At 41.2% G+C, this 16,223-nt stretch overlaps 1 protein-coding gene across 50 annotated transcripts in view; it reads left to right on the forward strand.

Annotated features, from left to right (window-relative positions):
* Positions 1–16,223, forward strand: part of PBRM1 (polybromo 1) — a 142,888-nt gene that overhangs the window by 107,615 nt on the left and 19,050 nt on the right. For all 50 annotated transcript variants that reach the window (XM_058442107.1, XM_032161330.2, XM_058442117.1 and 47 more), the window contains 3 exons: positions 2,055–2,212; positions 14,402–14,585; positions 15,141–15,351. In XM_058442107.1, coding sequence (XP_058298090.1) covers positions 2,055–2,212; positions 14,402–14,585; positions 15,141–15,351 — 553 coding nt within the window. The remainder of the gene's footprint in view (positions 1–2,054; positions 2,213–14,401; positions 14,586–15,140; positions 15,352–16,223) is intronic.

The raw sequence follows: 16,223 nt of genomic DNA on the forward strand, positions 1-16,223 counted from the left end.
CTGTCCACTGCAGACTGGGTTAAGTCTCCCTGTTGCACACTCTCAAAGCACCACATATTTCTTTCTTAGCGTATATATCACATATTGGTGTTCATTGTGTTATTGTCAGGTTTCACCCTTGTATTCCCTGCTCAAATTATAGTGCATGAAACATAGTAGGGGCTCAGATATTTGATGAACAAGTAAATGACAAAAGGATGACAGTGTGGTTGAATGGCAAACACAGCAGAGTCTGGTATAGGGTTGGGTAGGAAAGGATAATGGCTTAGAACAGTAGTTCATTCCCTAAGTCCCAGCTCTGTTAGTTGTAGGTCCTTAGGTGAATGATTTAGCCCTCTAGACTTCAGTTTGTATCTGTTCATCATTCAGTAAGCATTTATTATACCTACTATTTACCAGGCTCTGTGGATACATTAGTGAATAAAACAGACAAATATTCTTAGTCCTGGGGAGCTTTTTTCTAGTGTGAAGACAAACAACATCGTGAATAAGTAAAGTGTATAGTATGTTAGGTCATGATACATGCTGTAGAAAAAATAGAGCAGAACAAGGGGAGAAGGGGGTCCCATGGTCAGAGCAGGGAGAATGGTTTATATAGGCCTCACTGAGAAGTCGGCAGCTGAGCCAGCACTTGAAGAAACTGAGAAAGTGAATAATGTGAATATACAGGGAGAAAAGATTCCAGGCAGTGGGAACAGCCAGTATAAACACCTGAGGAGAAGCATGCCAGGGCTGTTTGTTACTAGGAGAGTGAGCCATTAATGAGTTAGTAAGAGATAAGTGCCAGGGGTGGGGTGCATATCACATAGGGCCTCAGAGACCATTATAGGGATTTGGGTTTTTACTGAGTTAATGGAGTGCCATCGGTTGTTTCAAGCACAGAGTGACATTTGATTTAGATCTTAATAGGATTGCTCTGCCTATTGGTTGTTGAGAATAGACTGTAAAAAGTCAAGGCAGAAGCAAGGAGATCCACCGCCCAGGATGCTGTTGCAATAATCCAGGCAAGAACGATCATGCTTCAGACCAGGGTGATTGCAAAAGATAGTATTTTGAAGGTCAAGTTAATAGTATTCTTGATAAATGGAGTGTGGGGTCTGAGAAAGATAAAAAAGTCAAGGGTGACTCCTGTGTGTAAGCCTGAGGACAGGAAGGGTGCAGTTACCATAAACTGAAATAAGTATGATACTTCATGTCAGGAATCACGATAATATGGAGCAATAATAATGTCAACTTTATGGGTTAGTTGTCAAGAATAATGGCTTTCATCAAACTCTAAAGGGGTGAAGGGGCACTAGATCCTTTTTTTTTTTTTTTTTTTTTTTGAGACAGTATCTGGTTCTGTCACCTACGCTGGAGTGCAGTGGCATGATCTTGGCTCACTGCAACCTCCACCTCCTGGGCTCAAGTCATCTTCCCACCTCAGCCTCCCAAGTAGCTGGGACTATAGGTGCACACTGCCACAGCTGACTAGTTTTTGTATTTTTAGTGGAGATGGGGTTTCACCATGTTGCCCAGGCTGGTCTTGAACTCCTGAGCTCACGTGATTCACCCTCCTTGGCCTCCTAAAGTGCTGGGATTACAAGCGTGAGCCACTGGGCCCAGCCAGGGATATTAGGTCTTGACCTTCAAAAAGATTATAAACCACTGTCTTAAAGGAATGTCTGCCACTCATGTGATCTGACCCCAAATATTGATGGTTTATGTCTTTGTTTGGTTCACAAGTCCAATGACAAATGCTTAGTTCTGTTTTCATCATGAACGTCTCAGGAAGAAAACCTGGTCATTAGATAAAACTATTAAGTTTTGTGCCTTGATATTATGTTAAAAAATTTTTTTCACTTGGAAAAATAGCCAAATGTTCCTTTCTCTTTTTCTAAGTATTTTTTCATGTGTTTAATGGGGGAAAAATTAATGAAGTTGTCTTACCAAAACAGCCATTGAAACTCCTCTGAATGGTACACATTACTAAGTTTTTGGTTAATGAAATTTTTGTTAGATTAATCCTTCAAGAAGGAAACTTTTAATGTAATTTATATATTTTCCTCCCCAAGAATTGAAAAAGTATGGGTTCGAGATGGAGCTGCATATTTTTATGGCCCCATCTTCATTCACCCAGAAGAAACGGAGCATGAGCCCACAAAAATGTTCTACAAAAAAGAAGTATTTCTGAGTAATCTGGAAGAAACCTGCCCCATGACATGTATTCTCGGTAGGTATTTGTGCTTTTTTATTTAATTGTGTTTATTCCATCAAAATTGATGGAATACTACTTCTGTGCTAGGCACTGTTCTAGGTGTTAGGTATAGAGCAGTGCCCAAATCCAAATCTCTGTTCTCTTATGTTAGGGCAGAGGTTGGGGAGTCAGTAAATAAATTAAAAAATAAATATATAGAATATCAGGTGGTAATTAGGGCACAACCAAACCTCTCACCTCAGCCTTCCAAGTCGCTGGGACTATAGGCATGCACCACTGCACTGAGCTAATTTTTGAAAGATAGTTTTCCTAGATATAGAATTCCCCATTGATAGTTTTTTTGTTCATGTCTTTCATCAGATTTGGGGAGTTTCTGGCCATTTCTTCAAATATTCTTTCTGCTCCTTTCTCTGCTTCCTTCGGGAACTCCCATTATGCTTATGTTGGTACATTTAATGGTGCCTCACAGGTCTCTCAGACTCTTCATTTTTCTTTACCTTTTTTTTTCCTTTCTGCTCCTCAGACTGGATAACTTCAAATGACCTGTCTTCAGGTGCATTCATCCTCTGCCTGCTCAAATCTTCTGTTGAACCCTTCTAATAAATTTTTCATTTCAGCCATTGTACTTTTCAGCGCCAGAATTTAGTTTTTATAATTTGTCTCTTCATTTATATTCACTATTTGCTATGACATTTTACTGGTTTCCTTTAGATCTTTGAGTATATTTAAAACAGTTGATTTAAGGCCAGGCATGGTGGCTCACGCCTATAATCCCAACACTTTGGGAGGCCGAGGCGGGTGGATCACCTAAGGTCAAGAGTTTGAGATCAGCCTGCCAACATAGTGAAACCTTGTTCCTGCTAAAAAAAAAAAAAAAAAAAAAAAAAAATTATCTGGTCATGGTGGCACGTGTCTGTAATCCCAGTTACTCTGGAGGCTGAGGCAGAGGCAGAGGCTGCAGTGAGCCAAGATCACGCCACTGCACTCTAGCCTGAATGACAGCGAGACTGTCTCAAAAAAAAAGACAATTGATTTAAAGTATTTGTTTAGTAAATCCAGTGTCTGGAGTTTCTCAGGAACAATTTCTATTCATTTTGTTCTTTCCTATGAATGGGCTGTGCCTTCTTGTTTCTTTGCATGCCTGATAATTTTTTGTTGAAAACTGCTTATTTTGGGTATTATAATGTGATAACTCTGGAAATCAGATTCTCCCCATCCTCAGGCTTTGTTCTTACTACTTATTATAGGTTATGGTTGTTTGTTCAGTGACTCTTCTAAACTTTTCTTTGTTTGTTTGTTTTAAAGATTGTATTTTTGGCTGGGCACAGTGGCTCACACCTTTAATCCCAGCACTTTGGGAGGCTGACGTGGGCAGATCGCTTGAGCCCAGAAGTTCGAGACCAGCCTGGGCAACATGGCGAAACCCTGTCTCTACAAAAAATACAAAAATTATCCAGGTGTGGTGGTCTATACCCATGGTCCCAGCTACTCAGGAGGCTGAGGTGGTAGGATCACCTGAGCCCAGGGAGGTTGAGGCTGCAGTGAGCCATGATCATGCCACTGCACTCCAGCCTGGGCAACAGAGTGAGACCCTGTCTCAAAAAATAAGATTTTTGTTGTTGTTGTATGTGGTTACTACAGTCCCTGTTATATAAGCTTAGTGATCAGCCAGTGATTTGACAGAGGTTTTCGTAAATACCTGGAGCCAATAAAACCACAAAACTCCCAGTCTTCACGGCTGACTTCTCTGCGTATGGTGGAGCACACCTTCAACACTCAGCCATGCAGGTTACAACTCTGCTTTGCCTTTACTTCCTACTTGTGCAGAGCTTGAAGGTCAGCCAGAAATGAGATCTTAGGGCCTTCTTAGGTCCTTTCAGAGCATGTACACTATTGTTGGCATGTGTGTGGCCTTCTAGGCTCCCAGAAACTTTTCAAAACCTTTATTAGCCAAAGCATCTCACTCCTCATCTTTTCCTCTGAGGCCTTTTGTCATGTCTACTGTTGGCCCCAACTGATACCCTTTGCCCCAGCCGGCAACAGCTGGTTCGTTTGACTTAAAATGTGCTGTGATTTGAATGTTTGTGCCCCCTTCAAAATTCATGACTTAAAATGTAATCCCTAGTGCAACAGTGTTGGGAAGTGGGGCCTTTTAGGAGATGTTTAGGTCATGAGGGCTTGTCCTCGTGAATACAATATTGCTTTTATAAAAAGGGCTCACGTAAATGGTTCTGCTCTGTCTGAATGGGTTTGCTGTCTCATATACTCTTACCCTCTGCCTTCTGCCATATGATGACATAGCAAGAAAGCCCTTGCCAGATGCTGGCACCTTTATCTTGGACTTTCCAGCCTCCAGAACTGTGAGAAAACTGTTCTTTATAAATTACCCAGTCTGTGGTATTCTGTTATAGCAGCACAAACAGACTAAGATAAAACGTTTTGACGTTTAGACACTTCTCCACCAAGGGAATTCCAAGTTAAGCAAAATAAAGGCAAGCACTTTGCATTAGTGTTTAGAAAGCTGCCTGACAGGTCAAAACAGATGACCACAGTTCTTTGAGCATAGAGCTGTTTTGCTTCCTCTATCACCACAATCTTACACCAGGAATAGAGGCTGCCATCTTCAAGACTGCCACTGAGACAAGGGATGGAGTGAGGATAAGTTAAAATGCCACAGAGCTCTCCTGCCAAGTTTCAGTCACTTTTTTTCTCAATTAAGCATTTGCTTGGTTGTGGTAAACCTTTGACTATCTTACAGAGTTCCAATAAAGTTTATTCTGCTTTTTTCACTGTTTCTATGAAGTAATGGCCCTTAGAGCTCGCTACTCCTCCATATTCACTGACATAACTTGGAGTAATTTCTTTCTAAAGATGCCTGTTAGAATGTGTTACATTCTGGCTGGACATGGTGGCTCATGCCTGTAATCCCAGTACTTTGGGAGGTTGAGGCGGGCAGATCACCTGAGATCAGGAGTTAGAGACCAGCTTGGCCAATGTGGTGAAACCCCGTCTCTACTAAAAATACAAAAATTAGCTGGGCGTGGTGGTGTACACCTGTAATCCCAGCTACTAGGGAGGCTGAGGCAGGAGAATCATTTGAACCCAAGAGGTGGAGGTTGTAGTGAGCTGAGATCAAGCCACTGTACTCCAGCCTGGGTGACAGAGCAAGAGACTCTGTGTAACAAAAAAAAAAAAAAAAAGAAAGAAAGAAAGAAAATGTGTTGCATTCTACAGTTTATCTACCAGTTTTATATCCAGGATCTCATTTAATTCTCAACATGACCCTGGAAGAAAGATGCTGATATTGTCAGAAAGGTGAAGTTACTACCCAAGGAGTGGGCCAGAGCTAAAACCTAGGTTCTCCTAATTCTTCTTTAGTTAGTCTACAGCTAGCTGGCACACTTGAGAATTAAAGGAGGTGCCAGTAATATTAGGTAGGACAACAGGCATACAATGAAATATAAGTAACTTCATCTTGAGATAAAACCCAAAAGAAAATGCATCTAGTAATCACAAAGCGGGATTTCAGCCTAGCTTGTGGAATTCACTGTCCCCAGCCTGCAAGGAAAAAGGGTTTTGTTATATAAGCTTTAGAGAATTTATAATTTCATTGTATTAACTATAATCACTATTAAATGTAAATCATATTTTTGTACTTTTTTGTCTCTCTGAAATAGAAGTTTTGAAGATAATTAGATGAGGTATCATTTTTTCATCTTCTGTTACATACACAGAAGGAGACAATCCTGTTTTTCCAACGGTTATGTTCTTTCTTCAGTTTTGTTGAAGAATTGTTTTCATTAACTTAAACAGTAATCAAGCTGGGCACAGTGGCTCACGCCTATAATCCCAGCACTTTGGGAGGCTGAAGCAGGTGGATCACTTGAGATCAGGTGTTCAAGACCAGCCTTGCCAACATGGTAAAACTCCATCTCTACTAAAAATACAAAAAAAATTAGCCAGTTGTGGTGGCGCATGCCTGTAATCCCAGCTACTCAGGAGGCTGAGGGAGGAGAATCGCTAGAACCTGTGAGGGAGAGGTTGCAGTGCGCCGAGATCACTCCAGTGGACTCTAGCCTGAGTGACAGGGTGAGACTCCGTCTCAAAAAAAAAAAGAACTTAAACAGTAATCAGATGGCCACATCTGGCAGACAGTACCTCTACCCTTAACCCCTTAGGTGATAAAATTTCCAGGAACCTGGGCCCTTGAAACATGCCAATTCCTAATTTATTTGCAGGTTTTGTTCCCTTCACAGTAGATTTTTATAACATTTCATTAATTTAAAAACTGTGCTCAGTAAGGCAAGGAAGATAAAAGATCTAAAGATTTGAAAGGAAAAACAAAAGGGACTTTTTTTTTTTCAAAAACATTAGGTATGTAGAAAATCCAAGAGATATTCAGATAAATATTAAAATTAGTAAATGAAAATATGAAGTAGTTTTTTTTTTCTTTTTTTTTTTTGGAGACAAGATCTCGCTTTGTTATTCAAACTGGAGTGCAATGGTACAATCATAACTCACCGCAGCCTCCAACTCCTAGGCGCAAGCAGTCCTCCCATCTCGGCCTTCCAAGTAGCTGGGACTATAGGGATGTACCACCACTCCCAGCTAATTTTTTTTTTAATTTATTTTTTGTGGAGATGAGGTATCCCTGTTGCCCAGGCTTGTCTCAAACTCCTGGCCTCAAGCATCCTCCCTGCTCAGCCTCCCCAAAAGTGCTGGGATTATAGGCATGAGCTACCTTACCTGGCCCCAATATTTCTATTTCTGTATCCGTATCCCATCAGTGAGCAATTAGAAAATTATTACATTTTCATGTTGCATTCAATACCTAGGAATAAATCTTTTTTTTTTTTTTTTTTTGAGACAAGAGTTTCGCTCTTGTTGCCCAGGCTGGAGTGCAATGGTGCAATCTCGGTTCACCGCAACCTCCACCTCCTGGGTTCAAGCTATTCCCCTGCCTCAGCCTCCTGAGTAGCTGGGACTACAGGCATGTGCCACCAGGATAATTGTTTGTGTTTTAGTAGAAACGGGGTTTCACCATGTTGGCCAGGATGGTCTTGATCTCCTGACCTTGTGATCCACCCTCCTCAGCCTCCCAAAGTGCTGGGATTACAGGCGTGAGCCACCGTGCCTGGCCAATCTTTTTTTTTTTTTTGAGACGGAGTCTCGCGCTGTCATCCAGGCTGCAGTGCAGTGGCACGATCTCGGCTTACTGCAACCTACGCCTCCTGGGTTCAAGAGATTCTCCTGCTTCAGCCTCCCGAGCAGCTGGGACTACAGGCGTGTGCCACCATGCCCAGCTAATTTTTGTATATTTAGTAGAGACAGCGTTTCACCATGTTGGCCAGGATGGTCTCCATCTCTTGACCTCGTTAGGCGCCTGCCTTGGCCTCCCAAAGTGCTGAGATTACAGGCGTGAGCCATGGCGCCCAGCCAGGAATAAATCTTTAAAAGATAGCCAACGTGGTGGCTCATGCCTGTAGTCCCAACACTTTGAGAAGCCAAGATGGGAGAGTCGCTTGAGACCAGGAGTTCAAGACCAGCCTGGACAACAGAAGGAAACTCTACCAAAAAAAAAAAAAAAAAAAGAAAAACAAAGAAACAGATGTGTAGGGCACCTGCACACGCACGTGCGCACATGCACGCACACGCACACACCTGTAAGAAAATTATTGAGAAATTGAAGACATAAATGAAAGTTGTCCATCATATTTATAGCTGGAAAACTCAATATTATAAAGATACCAGTTCCCCCCAAATTGATCTATTGGTTCATTGCAGTTCCAATCAAAATCTAGCAGGTCTTGATAACTTTTTTATACTTTATTAAATGAAGTTTTCTAAACTTTCATCTTTTCCCTGTCTTTTGGGGGCTTGGTAGGAGCCCCAAGTCAGGACATAGAGATACCACCTCCATTCCAAAGCCACCAATCGCTTTTACTCTTTGGTTGTAAGCAGAATTATTATTTTTTCCTACTGTCTATTTTTCCTTCTATAAAATATGGAAAATTGTAATTATCCCTTTTCTGAATTAAAAGGCCTTTGAATTATGTAAATAAAGTGCTGTGTAAGTTCAAAGCAGTGATAGTAATTGTAGCTATTTTAAGCTTTGGAAATGTTTCTGACCTGTTTTTCATATACATGTTTAATAAGTTGTTAGCTATGAACATTCCTGTTAAGGTCAAGAACAAAATAGGGATGTTCTGGCTGGGTGCGATGGCTCATACCTGTAATCCCAGCACTTTGAGAGGCCAAGGTGAGCGGATCACCTGAGGTCAGGAATTCGAGACCAGCCTAGTCAACATGGTGAAACTCTGTCTCTACTAAAAATACAAAAATCAGCTGGTGTGGGCGTGGTGGCAGTTGCCTTTAATCCCAGCTACTGGGGAGGCTGAGGCAAGAGAATCACTTGAACTTGGGAGGTGGAGGTTGCAGTGAGCCAAGATTGAGCCACTATACTGCAGCCCAGCGACAGAGTGAGACTCTGTCTCAAACAAAAAACAAAAAAAGAAAAGAAACAAAATAGGGATGTCCTTATCACACTTATTTAACATTGTTCTAGAGGTACTAGCCAGTGGAGTTAGAAGAAACAGAAGTCTAAAATAAGAAAAGTAAGGAGGTGAAAATTCAAGAGCATCAACTAAGAAATCATGGCAAACAGAGAAGTAAGATGATTGAATATAAATAAATAACAAACCTATTATCTTAAAAGATTCAGTACTAATAAAATACCTTAGATAAACTTAACAAGATATATGCCACATCTGTATGAAAAAAGTTTTAAAATGCTGTTGAATGAATGTTTGAACAAATTGCAAAGCAATACCATATGCCTAGGTAGGTTTCAATGTCATAAAGATGTCCATCCTCCCTAAATTAATCTTTAATATAATCCCATTAGATATACCAGTGGGAATTTGCTTGTGAGGAAGTTGATAATACGTGAACTCATTTTAAAAATCATATTGAAGGCCGGGCGCGGTGGCTCATGCCTATGATCCTAGCACTTTGGGAGGCTGAGGCGGGCGGATCACGAGGTCAGGAGATCAGGACCATCCTCACTAACATGGTGAAACCCTGTCTTTACTAAAAATACAAAAAATTAGCCGGGCATGGCGGCGGGCGCCTGTAGTCCCAGCTACTCAGGAGGCTGAGGCAGGAGAATGGGGTGAACTGGGGAGGCGGAGCTTGCAGTGAGCCAAGATCACGCCACTGCACTCCAGCCTGGGAAACAGAGCAAGACTCCATCTCAAAAAAAAAAAAAAATCATATTGAAAAAGAAACTTAGGATCGGGTGCAATGGCTCACTCCTGTTATCATTCCCAGCACTTTGGGAGGCCAAGGTGGGTGGATCACTTGAGCCTAGGAGTTTGAGACCAGCCTGGGCAAGATGGCAAAACCCCATTTCTACAAAAAGTACAGAAATTAGCTGAGTGGCACTTGCCTGTAGTCCCAGCTACCCGGGGTGGGGGGCTGAGGTGTGAGGATCGCTTGAGCCCAGGAGGTTGAGGCTGCAGCAGCTGTCATCTCACCACTGCACTCCAGGCTGGGAAACAAAGTGAGACCCTGTCTCAAAAAAAGAAAAAGAAACTCAGGAAAATTCTGAAAAGTATAGTGAAAGGGGATCTATCCTTACCAGATATTAAAACATTATAGCACTACAATAATTAAAACTATATGATATATGAGTAAACAAGTTATTTAAACAAAATAGAAAGTTTAGCAAATATATGGTAAAAGTAGCATATCAGGTAAGTGGGGAAAGATGTATTTTTCTCCAAATGGTGTTTGGAAATTCAATAACCATTTGGAAAAATAAAATTGTAGCCATATCCCACATCTTAACTTCAGGTTAGATTCCCAGATGAATTATAAATTTAAATAAACATAAAATTAAACAACAAAGATACCAAAAGAAACCATGAGAAAGAAATTTTGTTAATCTCTGGCATAAAAGCCAGAACTCATACAATGAAATACTGATAAATTCAACTATATAAAAATGGGGAATATCTATATGACCAAAACTGGCAAAAACAAAAATGACAATCTTGAGAAGATATTTGCAATATTTATCATAGACAAAGATCTGATTTTCCTCGTAGATGAAGAGCTCCTATAAAGCAATTAGATAAAGATCAACATCCAGCAGGGAAATAGGCAAAGAAGATAAGGGAGAGCAGAAATAAATTACTAGGGCCCAGTGTGATGACTCATGCCTGTAATGCCAGCACCATTTGGGAGGCCAAGGTGGGTGGATCACCTGAGGTCAGGAGTTGGAGACTAGCCTGGCCAACATGGTGAAACCGTGTCTGTACTAAAACTACAAAAATTAGCTGGACATATAGGCGTCTATAGTCCCAGCTACTCGGGAGACTGAAGCAGGAGAATCACTTGAACCCAGGAGGCAGAGGTTGCAGTGAGCCAGAATCGCACCACTGCGCTCCAGCCTGAGTGATAGAGCGAGATTCCATCTTAAAAGAAACTACCAGTGATTCTTAAACAAATGAAAATATACCCGGCTGGGCGTGGTGGTTCACGCCTGTAATCCCAGCACTTTGGGAGGCTGAGGGAGGCAGATCATCTGAAGTCAGGAGTTCGAGACCAGCCTGGCCAACATGGTGAAACCCCATTTCCACTAAAAAAAAAACAAAAACAAAAAAACCACAAAAATTAGCCAGGCATGGTGGCACACGCCTGTAATCCCAGCTACTCAGGAGGCTGAGGCAGGATAATTGCTTGAACCCGGGAGGCAGAGGCTGCAGTGAGCTGAGATCAAAAAAGAAAAGAAAAGAAAATATACCCAACCTCAGCCATTAGAGAAATGCTAGTTAAAGCTACCCAGATGCTTTTTTTCTTTTTTTTATTTTTCTTTTTCTTTTTTTTTTTTGAGATTACGTATCAAATTGTCAAAGATCCAGAAGACATCATTTCTCACTAGTTGACAAGAGCCTGAGGAAATGGTATTTACCTACTTTGTGGGTAGTCTGTGAATTAGGATACCCTTTATGGAAGGCAATTTGATAATACCTACAAAAATTTAAAAAGTGTATCTGTACCCTTTGACCCAGCTTTTATACTTCTAGAAATTTATGCTTCAGATATATTCACCTATGTGCAAATTGATATGTCTTAAATTATTTATTTCAGCATTATTAAGCGTCAGCAGAAGAGCAAACATTGGGAAACAACATAGATATCCATCAATAGGGAGCTAGTTGAATAAACAGTACATTCATACAAGCTGTGATCTCTAAGACATATTATTTTGTGACAAAATTCAGATGCAAAACAGTTTTAAGTGATATGCTACCATCTATGGGAGTTTTTTATTGTTTTATATATATGTCATAGAATTCATCATTTTAACCTTTTTTTTTTTTTTGAGATGGAGTCTTTCTCTGTCACCCAGGCTGGAGTCAGTGGCACAGTCTTGGCTCCCTGCAACCTCTGCCTCCCAGGTTCAAGCGATTCTCCTGCCTCAGCGTTCTGAGTAGCTGGGATTACTACCACACCTGGCTAATTTTTGTATTTTTAGTAGAGACGGGGTTTCGCCGTGTTGGCCAGGCTGGTCTCAAACTCCTGACCTCAAGTGATCCGCCCACCTTGGCCTCCCAAAGTGCTAGGATTACCATGCCCAGCCTTAACCGTTTTTAAACACACAGTTCAGTGGCTTTAAGTCCATTGACAATACCGTACAGCTATCATCACTGTTCATTTCTAGAATTTTTCCATTATCCCAAATAAAAACTTTGTATCTGTTAAACAACTCTATTTTCCCCTTCCCCCCTGGCCCTAGTAATCTCTATTCTACTTTTTGTTCATGAATTTTGCCTATTCTAGATACTGCATATAAGTGGAATCATACAATATTTGTCCCTTTGTATCTGGCCTATTAGCCTAATGTTTTCAAGGCTCATCCATGTTGTATCATATATCAGAATTTTATTCCTAAGGCTGTATATTCCATTATATGTATATTACATCTGTTAATGGACATGTAGGTTGTTTTCACATTTTAGCTATTGTGAGTAAAACTGCTCTTATCAGTGGTGTACAAGTATTTGATCCTCTGATTTCTTTTGGATATATACCTAGAAGTAGAATTGCTAGGTCATATGGTAACTCAGTGTTTAACTTTTTGGAGAAACTGCCTAACTATTTTCCACAGCAGCTGCACCATTTTACAGTCCCACCAAGATACAAGGGTTCCATTTTCTTCACATCCTTGCCACCACTTGTTATTTTCTGTTTTGGGTTTTTTTTTAATACAGGCGTCTTAATGGGGTGTGAAGTAGTATTACATTGCCGTTTTGATTTGCATTTCTCTGATGATGAATGCTGTTAAGCATTGTGGGGTTTTTGGGTTTTTTTTTTTTTGAGACGGAGTCTCGCTCTTTCGCCCAGGCTGGAGTGCAGTGGCACAATCTTGGCTCACTGCAAGCTCTGCCTCCTGGGTTCAGGCCATTCTCCTGCCTCAGCCTCCCGAGTAGCTGGGACTACAGGCGCCTGCAACCACGCCTGGCTAATTTTTTGTATTGTTAGTAGGCACGGAGTTTCACTGTGTTAGCCAGGACGATCTTGATCTCCTGACCTCATGATCCACCCGCCTCGGCCTCCCAAAGTGCTGGGATTACAGACATGAGCCACCGCACCTGGCTAAGCATTGTTTCATGTGCCTATTGGACATTTGTATGTCTTTTTTTAGAGAAATGTCAATTTATATCTTTTGCACGTTTTTAATCGGGTTATATATTTGTCTTAATGTTGAGTTGTAGGAATATATATTCTATATAATAGACTCTTACTAGATATATGATTTGCAAATATTTTCTTCTATGGCTTATCTTTTCACTTTCTTGATAGTATCCTTTGGAGCACAAAAGTTCTTAATTTTGATAAAGCCCTTTTTTTTTTTTTTTTTGAGACTGAGTCTCGCTCTATTGCCCAGACTGGAGTACAGTGGGGTGCTCTTGGCTCACTGCAGCCTCTGCCTCCCGGGTTCAAGCAGTTCTTCTGCCTCAGCCTCCTGAGTAGCTGGGCTTACAGGAGCGCACCACCACACCCAGCTAACTTTTTTGTGTTTTTAGTAGAGACGAGGTTTCACCATGTTGGCCAGGCTGGTCTCAAACTCCTGACCTCAGGTGATCCACCCTCCTCGGCCTCCCAAAGTGCTGGGATTACAGGCCTGAGCCACTGCACCTAGCCCATTTTGAATTAATTTTTTTTTTTTTTTTTTGAGACAGAGTCTCACTCTGTTGCTCAGGCTGGAGTGCAGTGGCATCATCCTGGCTCTCTGCAACCTCCGCCTTCCAGGTTCAAGCAATTTTCCTGCCTCAGCCTCCTGAGTAGCTGGGACTACAGGTGCACGCCACCACGCCCAGCTAATTTTTGTATTTTTAGTAGAGATGGGGTTTCATCATGTTGGCCAGGACAGTCTCGATCTCTTGACCTCGTGTTTCGCCTGCCTCGACCTCCCCAAAGTACTGGGATTACAGGCATGAGCCACCGTGCCTGGCCAAATTAATTTTTATATATGATAGGAGGTAGGAGTTCGACTGCATTCATGTGCAGAAGTGGAAATCCAGTTGTCCTGGTACCATACCATCTGTTGAAAAGAGTGTTCTTTCCCCCGTTGAATTGTCTTGGAACTCTTATCAAAGATCAATTGCCCATAAAAGCCCTATTGTATTGGTTTATTTATACACTTTCAGTTCTATTCTATTGACCTATATATTCTATACTTGTGCCAATACATACCGTATTATATCTTTTTTTTTTTTCTTGAGATAGGGTCTCACTCTATCACCCAGGCTGGAGTACAGTAGTGCAATCACAGCTCACTGTAGCCTCAGACTCAGACTTCCCAGACTCAGATGATTCCCACCTCAGCCTTCCAAGTAGCTGGGACTACAGGCATGCACCGCCACACCCAGCTAATTTTTTGTATTTTTTGTAGAATTTGGGGATCTCACTATGTTGCCCAGGCTGGTCTCAAACTCCTGAGCTCAAGAGATCTGCCCACCTCAGCCTCTCAAAGTGCTGGGATTACAGGCGTGAGCCACCACACCTAGCCCCTTTCATATCTTTAAAAATTTTAATTATATGAATGTATTCATCCAAAAATAATAAAATGTTAAAACAATTATTAACTGTGACCACAGTTTACTCCTTTAATTTCTTTCAAATTTTCTCTTTCAGGAAAGTGTGCTGTGTTGTCATTCAAGGACTTCCTCTCCTGCAGGCCAACTGAAATACCAGAAAATGACATTCTGCTTTGTGAGAGCCGCTACAATGAGAGCGACAAGCAGATGAAGAAATTCAAAGGATTGAAGAGGTTTTCACTCTCTGCTAAAGTGGTAGATGATGAAATTTACTACTTCAGGTAAAGCTTGAAAAACTTAAGGAAAAAAGAGCACTTCCGTTAACTGATACCAACATAGTGTAGTCCAGTGTTTTTAATTTTTTATTAGATCTTAAACTAGAGTAGTAAATATTTCAAATAGAAAATATTTATACAGTTAAAGATTAAAGGAAAGACTTCATAATCTGCTGGGACCTGGTGGCTGCTCTAATAGTGCCCTTGGCGTAGACTCCAGTAATTGTGGAATGAGGCAGAAACACTTGGTTCTGGTTTATATCCTGTCAGGAGATTTCTCAGTTCCACAAATTATGAAAACTCTTTTTGCTGTATATAGGCAACTAGATCCCAACTTTGGACACAATACTTTAGTGGATATTCAGCAAAATTATTTAAAAACAAGTATCTCTAAGTAGAAGTAATTTCATAAATACATATTTAAACTCTTTCCATGCTGCCTTTAGAGCATATTTGCAGATTGCAGGAAGTCACTTCTAGTTGTTAAGGTAGAACACTGCTTTCCGGCTCATTCTGGAGGGGCATTAGGTGATTTTAGGTTTTTTATGTCACTTTTTTCAGGAAACCAATTGTTCCTCAGAAGGAGCCGTCACCTTTGTTGGAAAAGAAGATCCAGTTGCTAGAAGCTAAATTTGCCGAGTTAGAAGGTGGAGATGATGATATTGAAGAGATGGGAGAAGAAGATAGTGAGGTCATTGAACCTCCTTCTCTACCTCAGCTTCAGACCCCCCTGGCCAGTGAGCTGGACCTCATGCCCTACACACCCCCACAGGTGAAGGTGACAAGTTCCTGTTACTTGTCTTATTACCACCTTTGGTTTGCAGCAGACTCAAAACCAAAGTAAAGTGACATCCAGCTCCTCCATATGTGAGCTTTAACTTAGAATTCTACAGGAAGGAACAGATTTTAATTTGTCAGTGCCATGATTTATTCGTTTATTTTTAATTGACAAAAATTATATCATGTCGGCCAGGCGCGGTGGCTCACGCTTGTAATCCCAGCACTTTCGGAGGCCGAGGCGGGCGGATCACGAGGTCAGGAGATCAAGACCACGATGAAACCCCGTCTCTACTAAAAATACAAAAAAGTTAGCCAGGCGTGGTGGCGGGCGCCTGTAGTCCCAGCTACTTGGAGAGGCTGAGGCAGGAGAATGGCGCGAACCCGGGAGGCGGAGCTTGCAGTGAGCCGAGATGCGCCACTGCACTCCAGCCTGGGTGACAGAGCGAGACTCCGTCTCAAAAAAAAAAAAAAAAAAAAAATTATATCATGTCATTATCCCATTAATAATTTATATTAATACCATTAATAATTTAAAATTAATATCTTTAAAATTTCATAGCTGTTTTAATGGTGGGCTTAGAAGACTCTTCCTTGTGCTGAAGAAAAGCAGTAAGGAGCAACATCACCCCGTTTATCTTTAGCTTTTATTACCCATGTCTTTTTAATCTCTCCTTATGTAGGATCTCATCTTTTGGTTGAGGTGATCTCTGTTGGTATTTTTTTCTCGTTCAGAATTTTTACAAGACTTGGCCAGGCATGGTGGCTCATGTCTGTAATCCCAGCACTTTGGGAGGCCAAGGCAGGAGGATCACTTGAGCTTAGGAGTTCAAGACCACATAGTGAGATCTCATCTCTACTAAAAAT

This window comes from Hylobates moloch, unplaced genomic scaffold, assembly GCF_009828535.3.
Source record: "Hylobates moloch isolate HMO894 unplaced genomic scaffold, HMol_V3 SCAFFOLD_8, whole genome shotgun sequence".
Classification (NCBI taxonomy): domain Eukaryota; kingdom Metazoa; phylum Chordata; class Mammalia; order Primates; family Hylobatidae; genus Hylobates; species Hylobates moloch.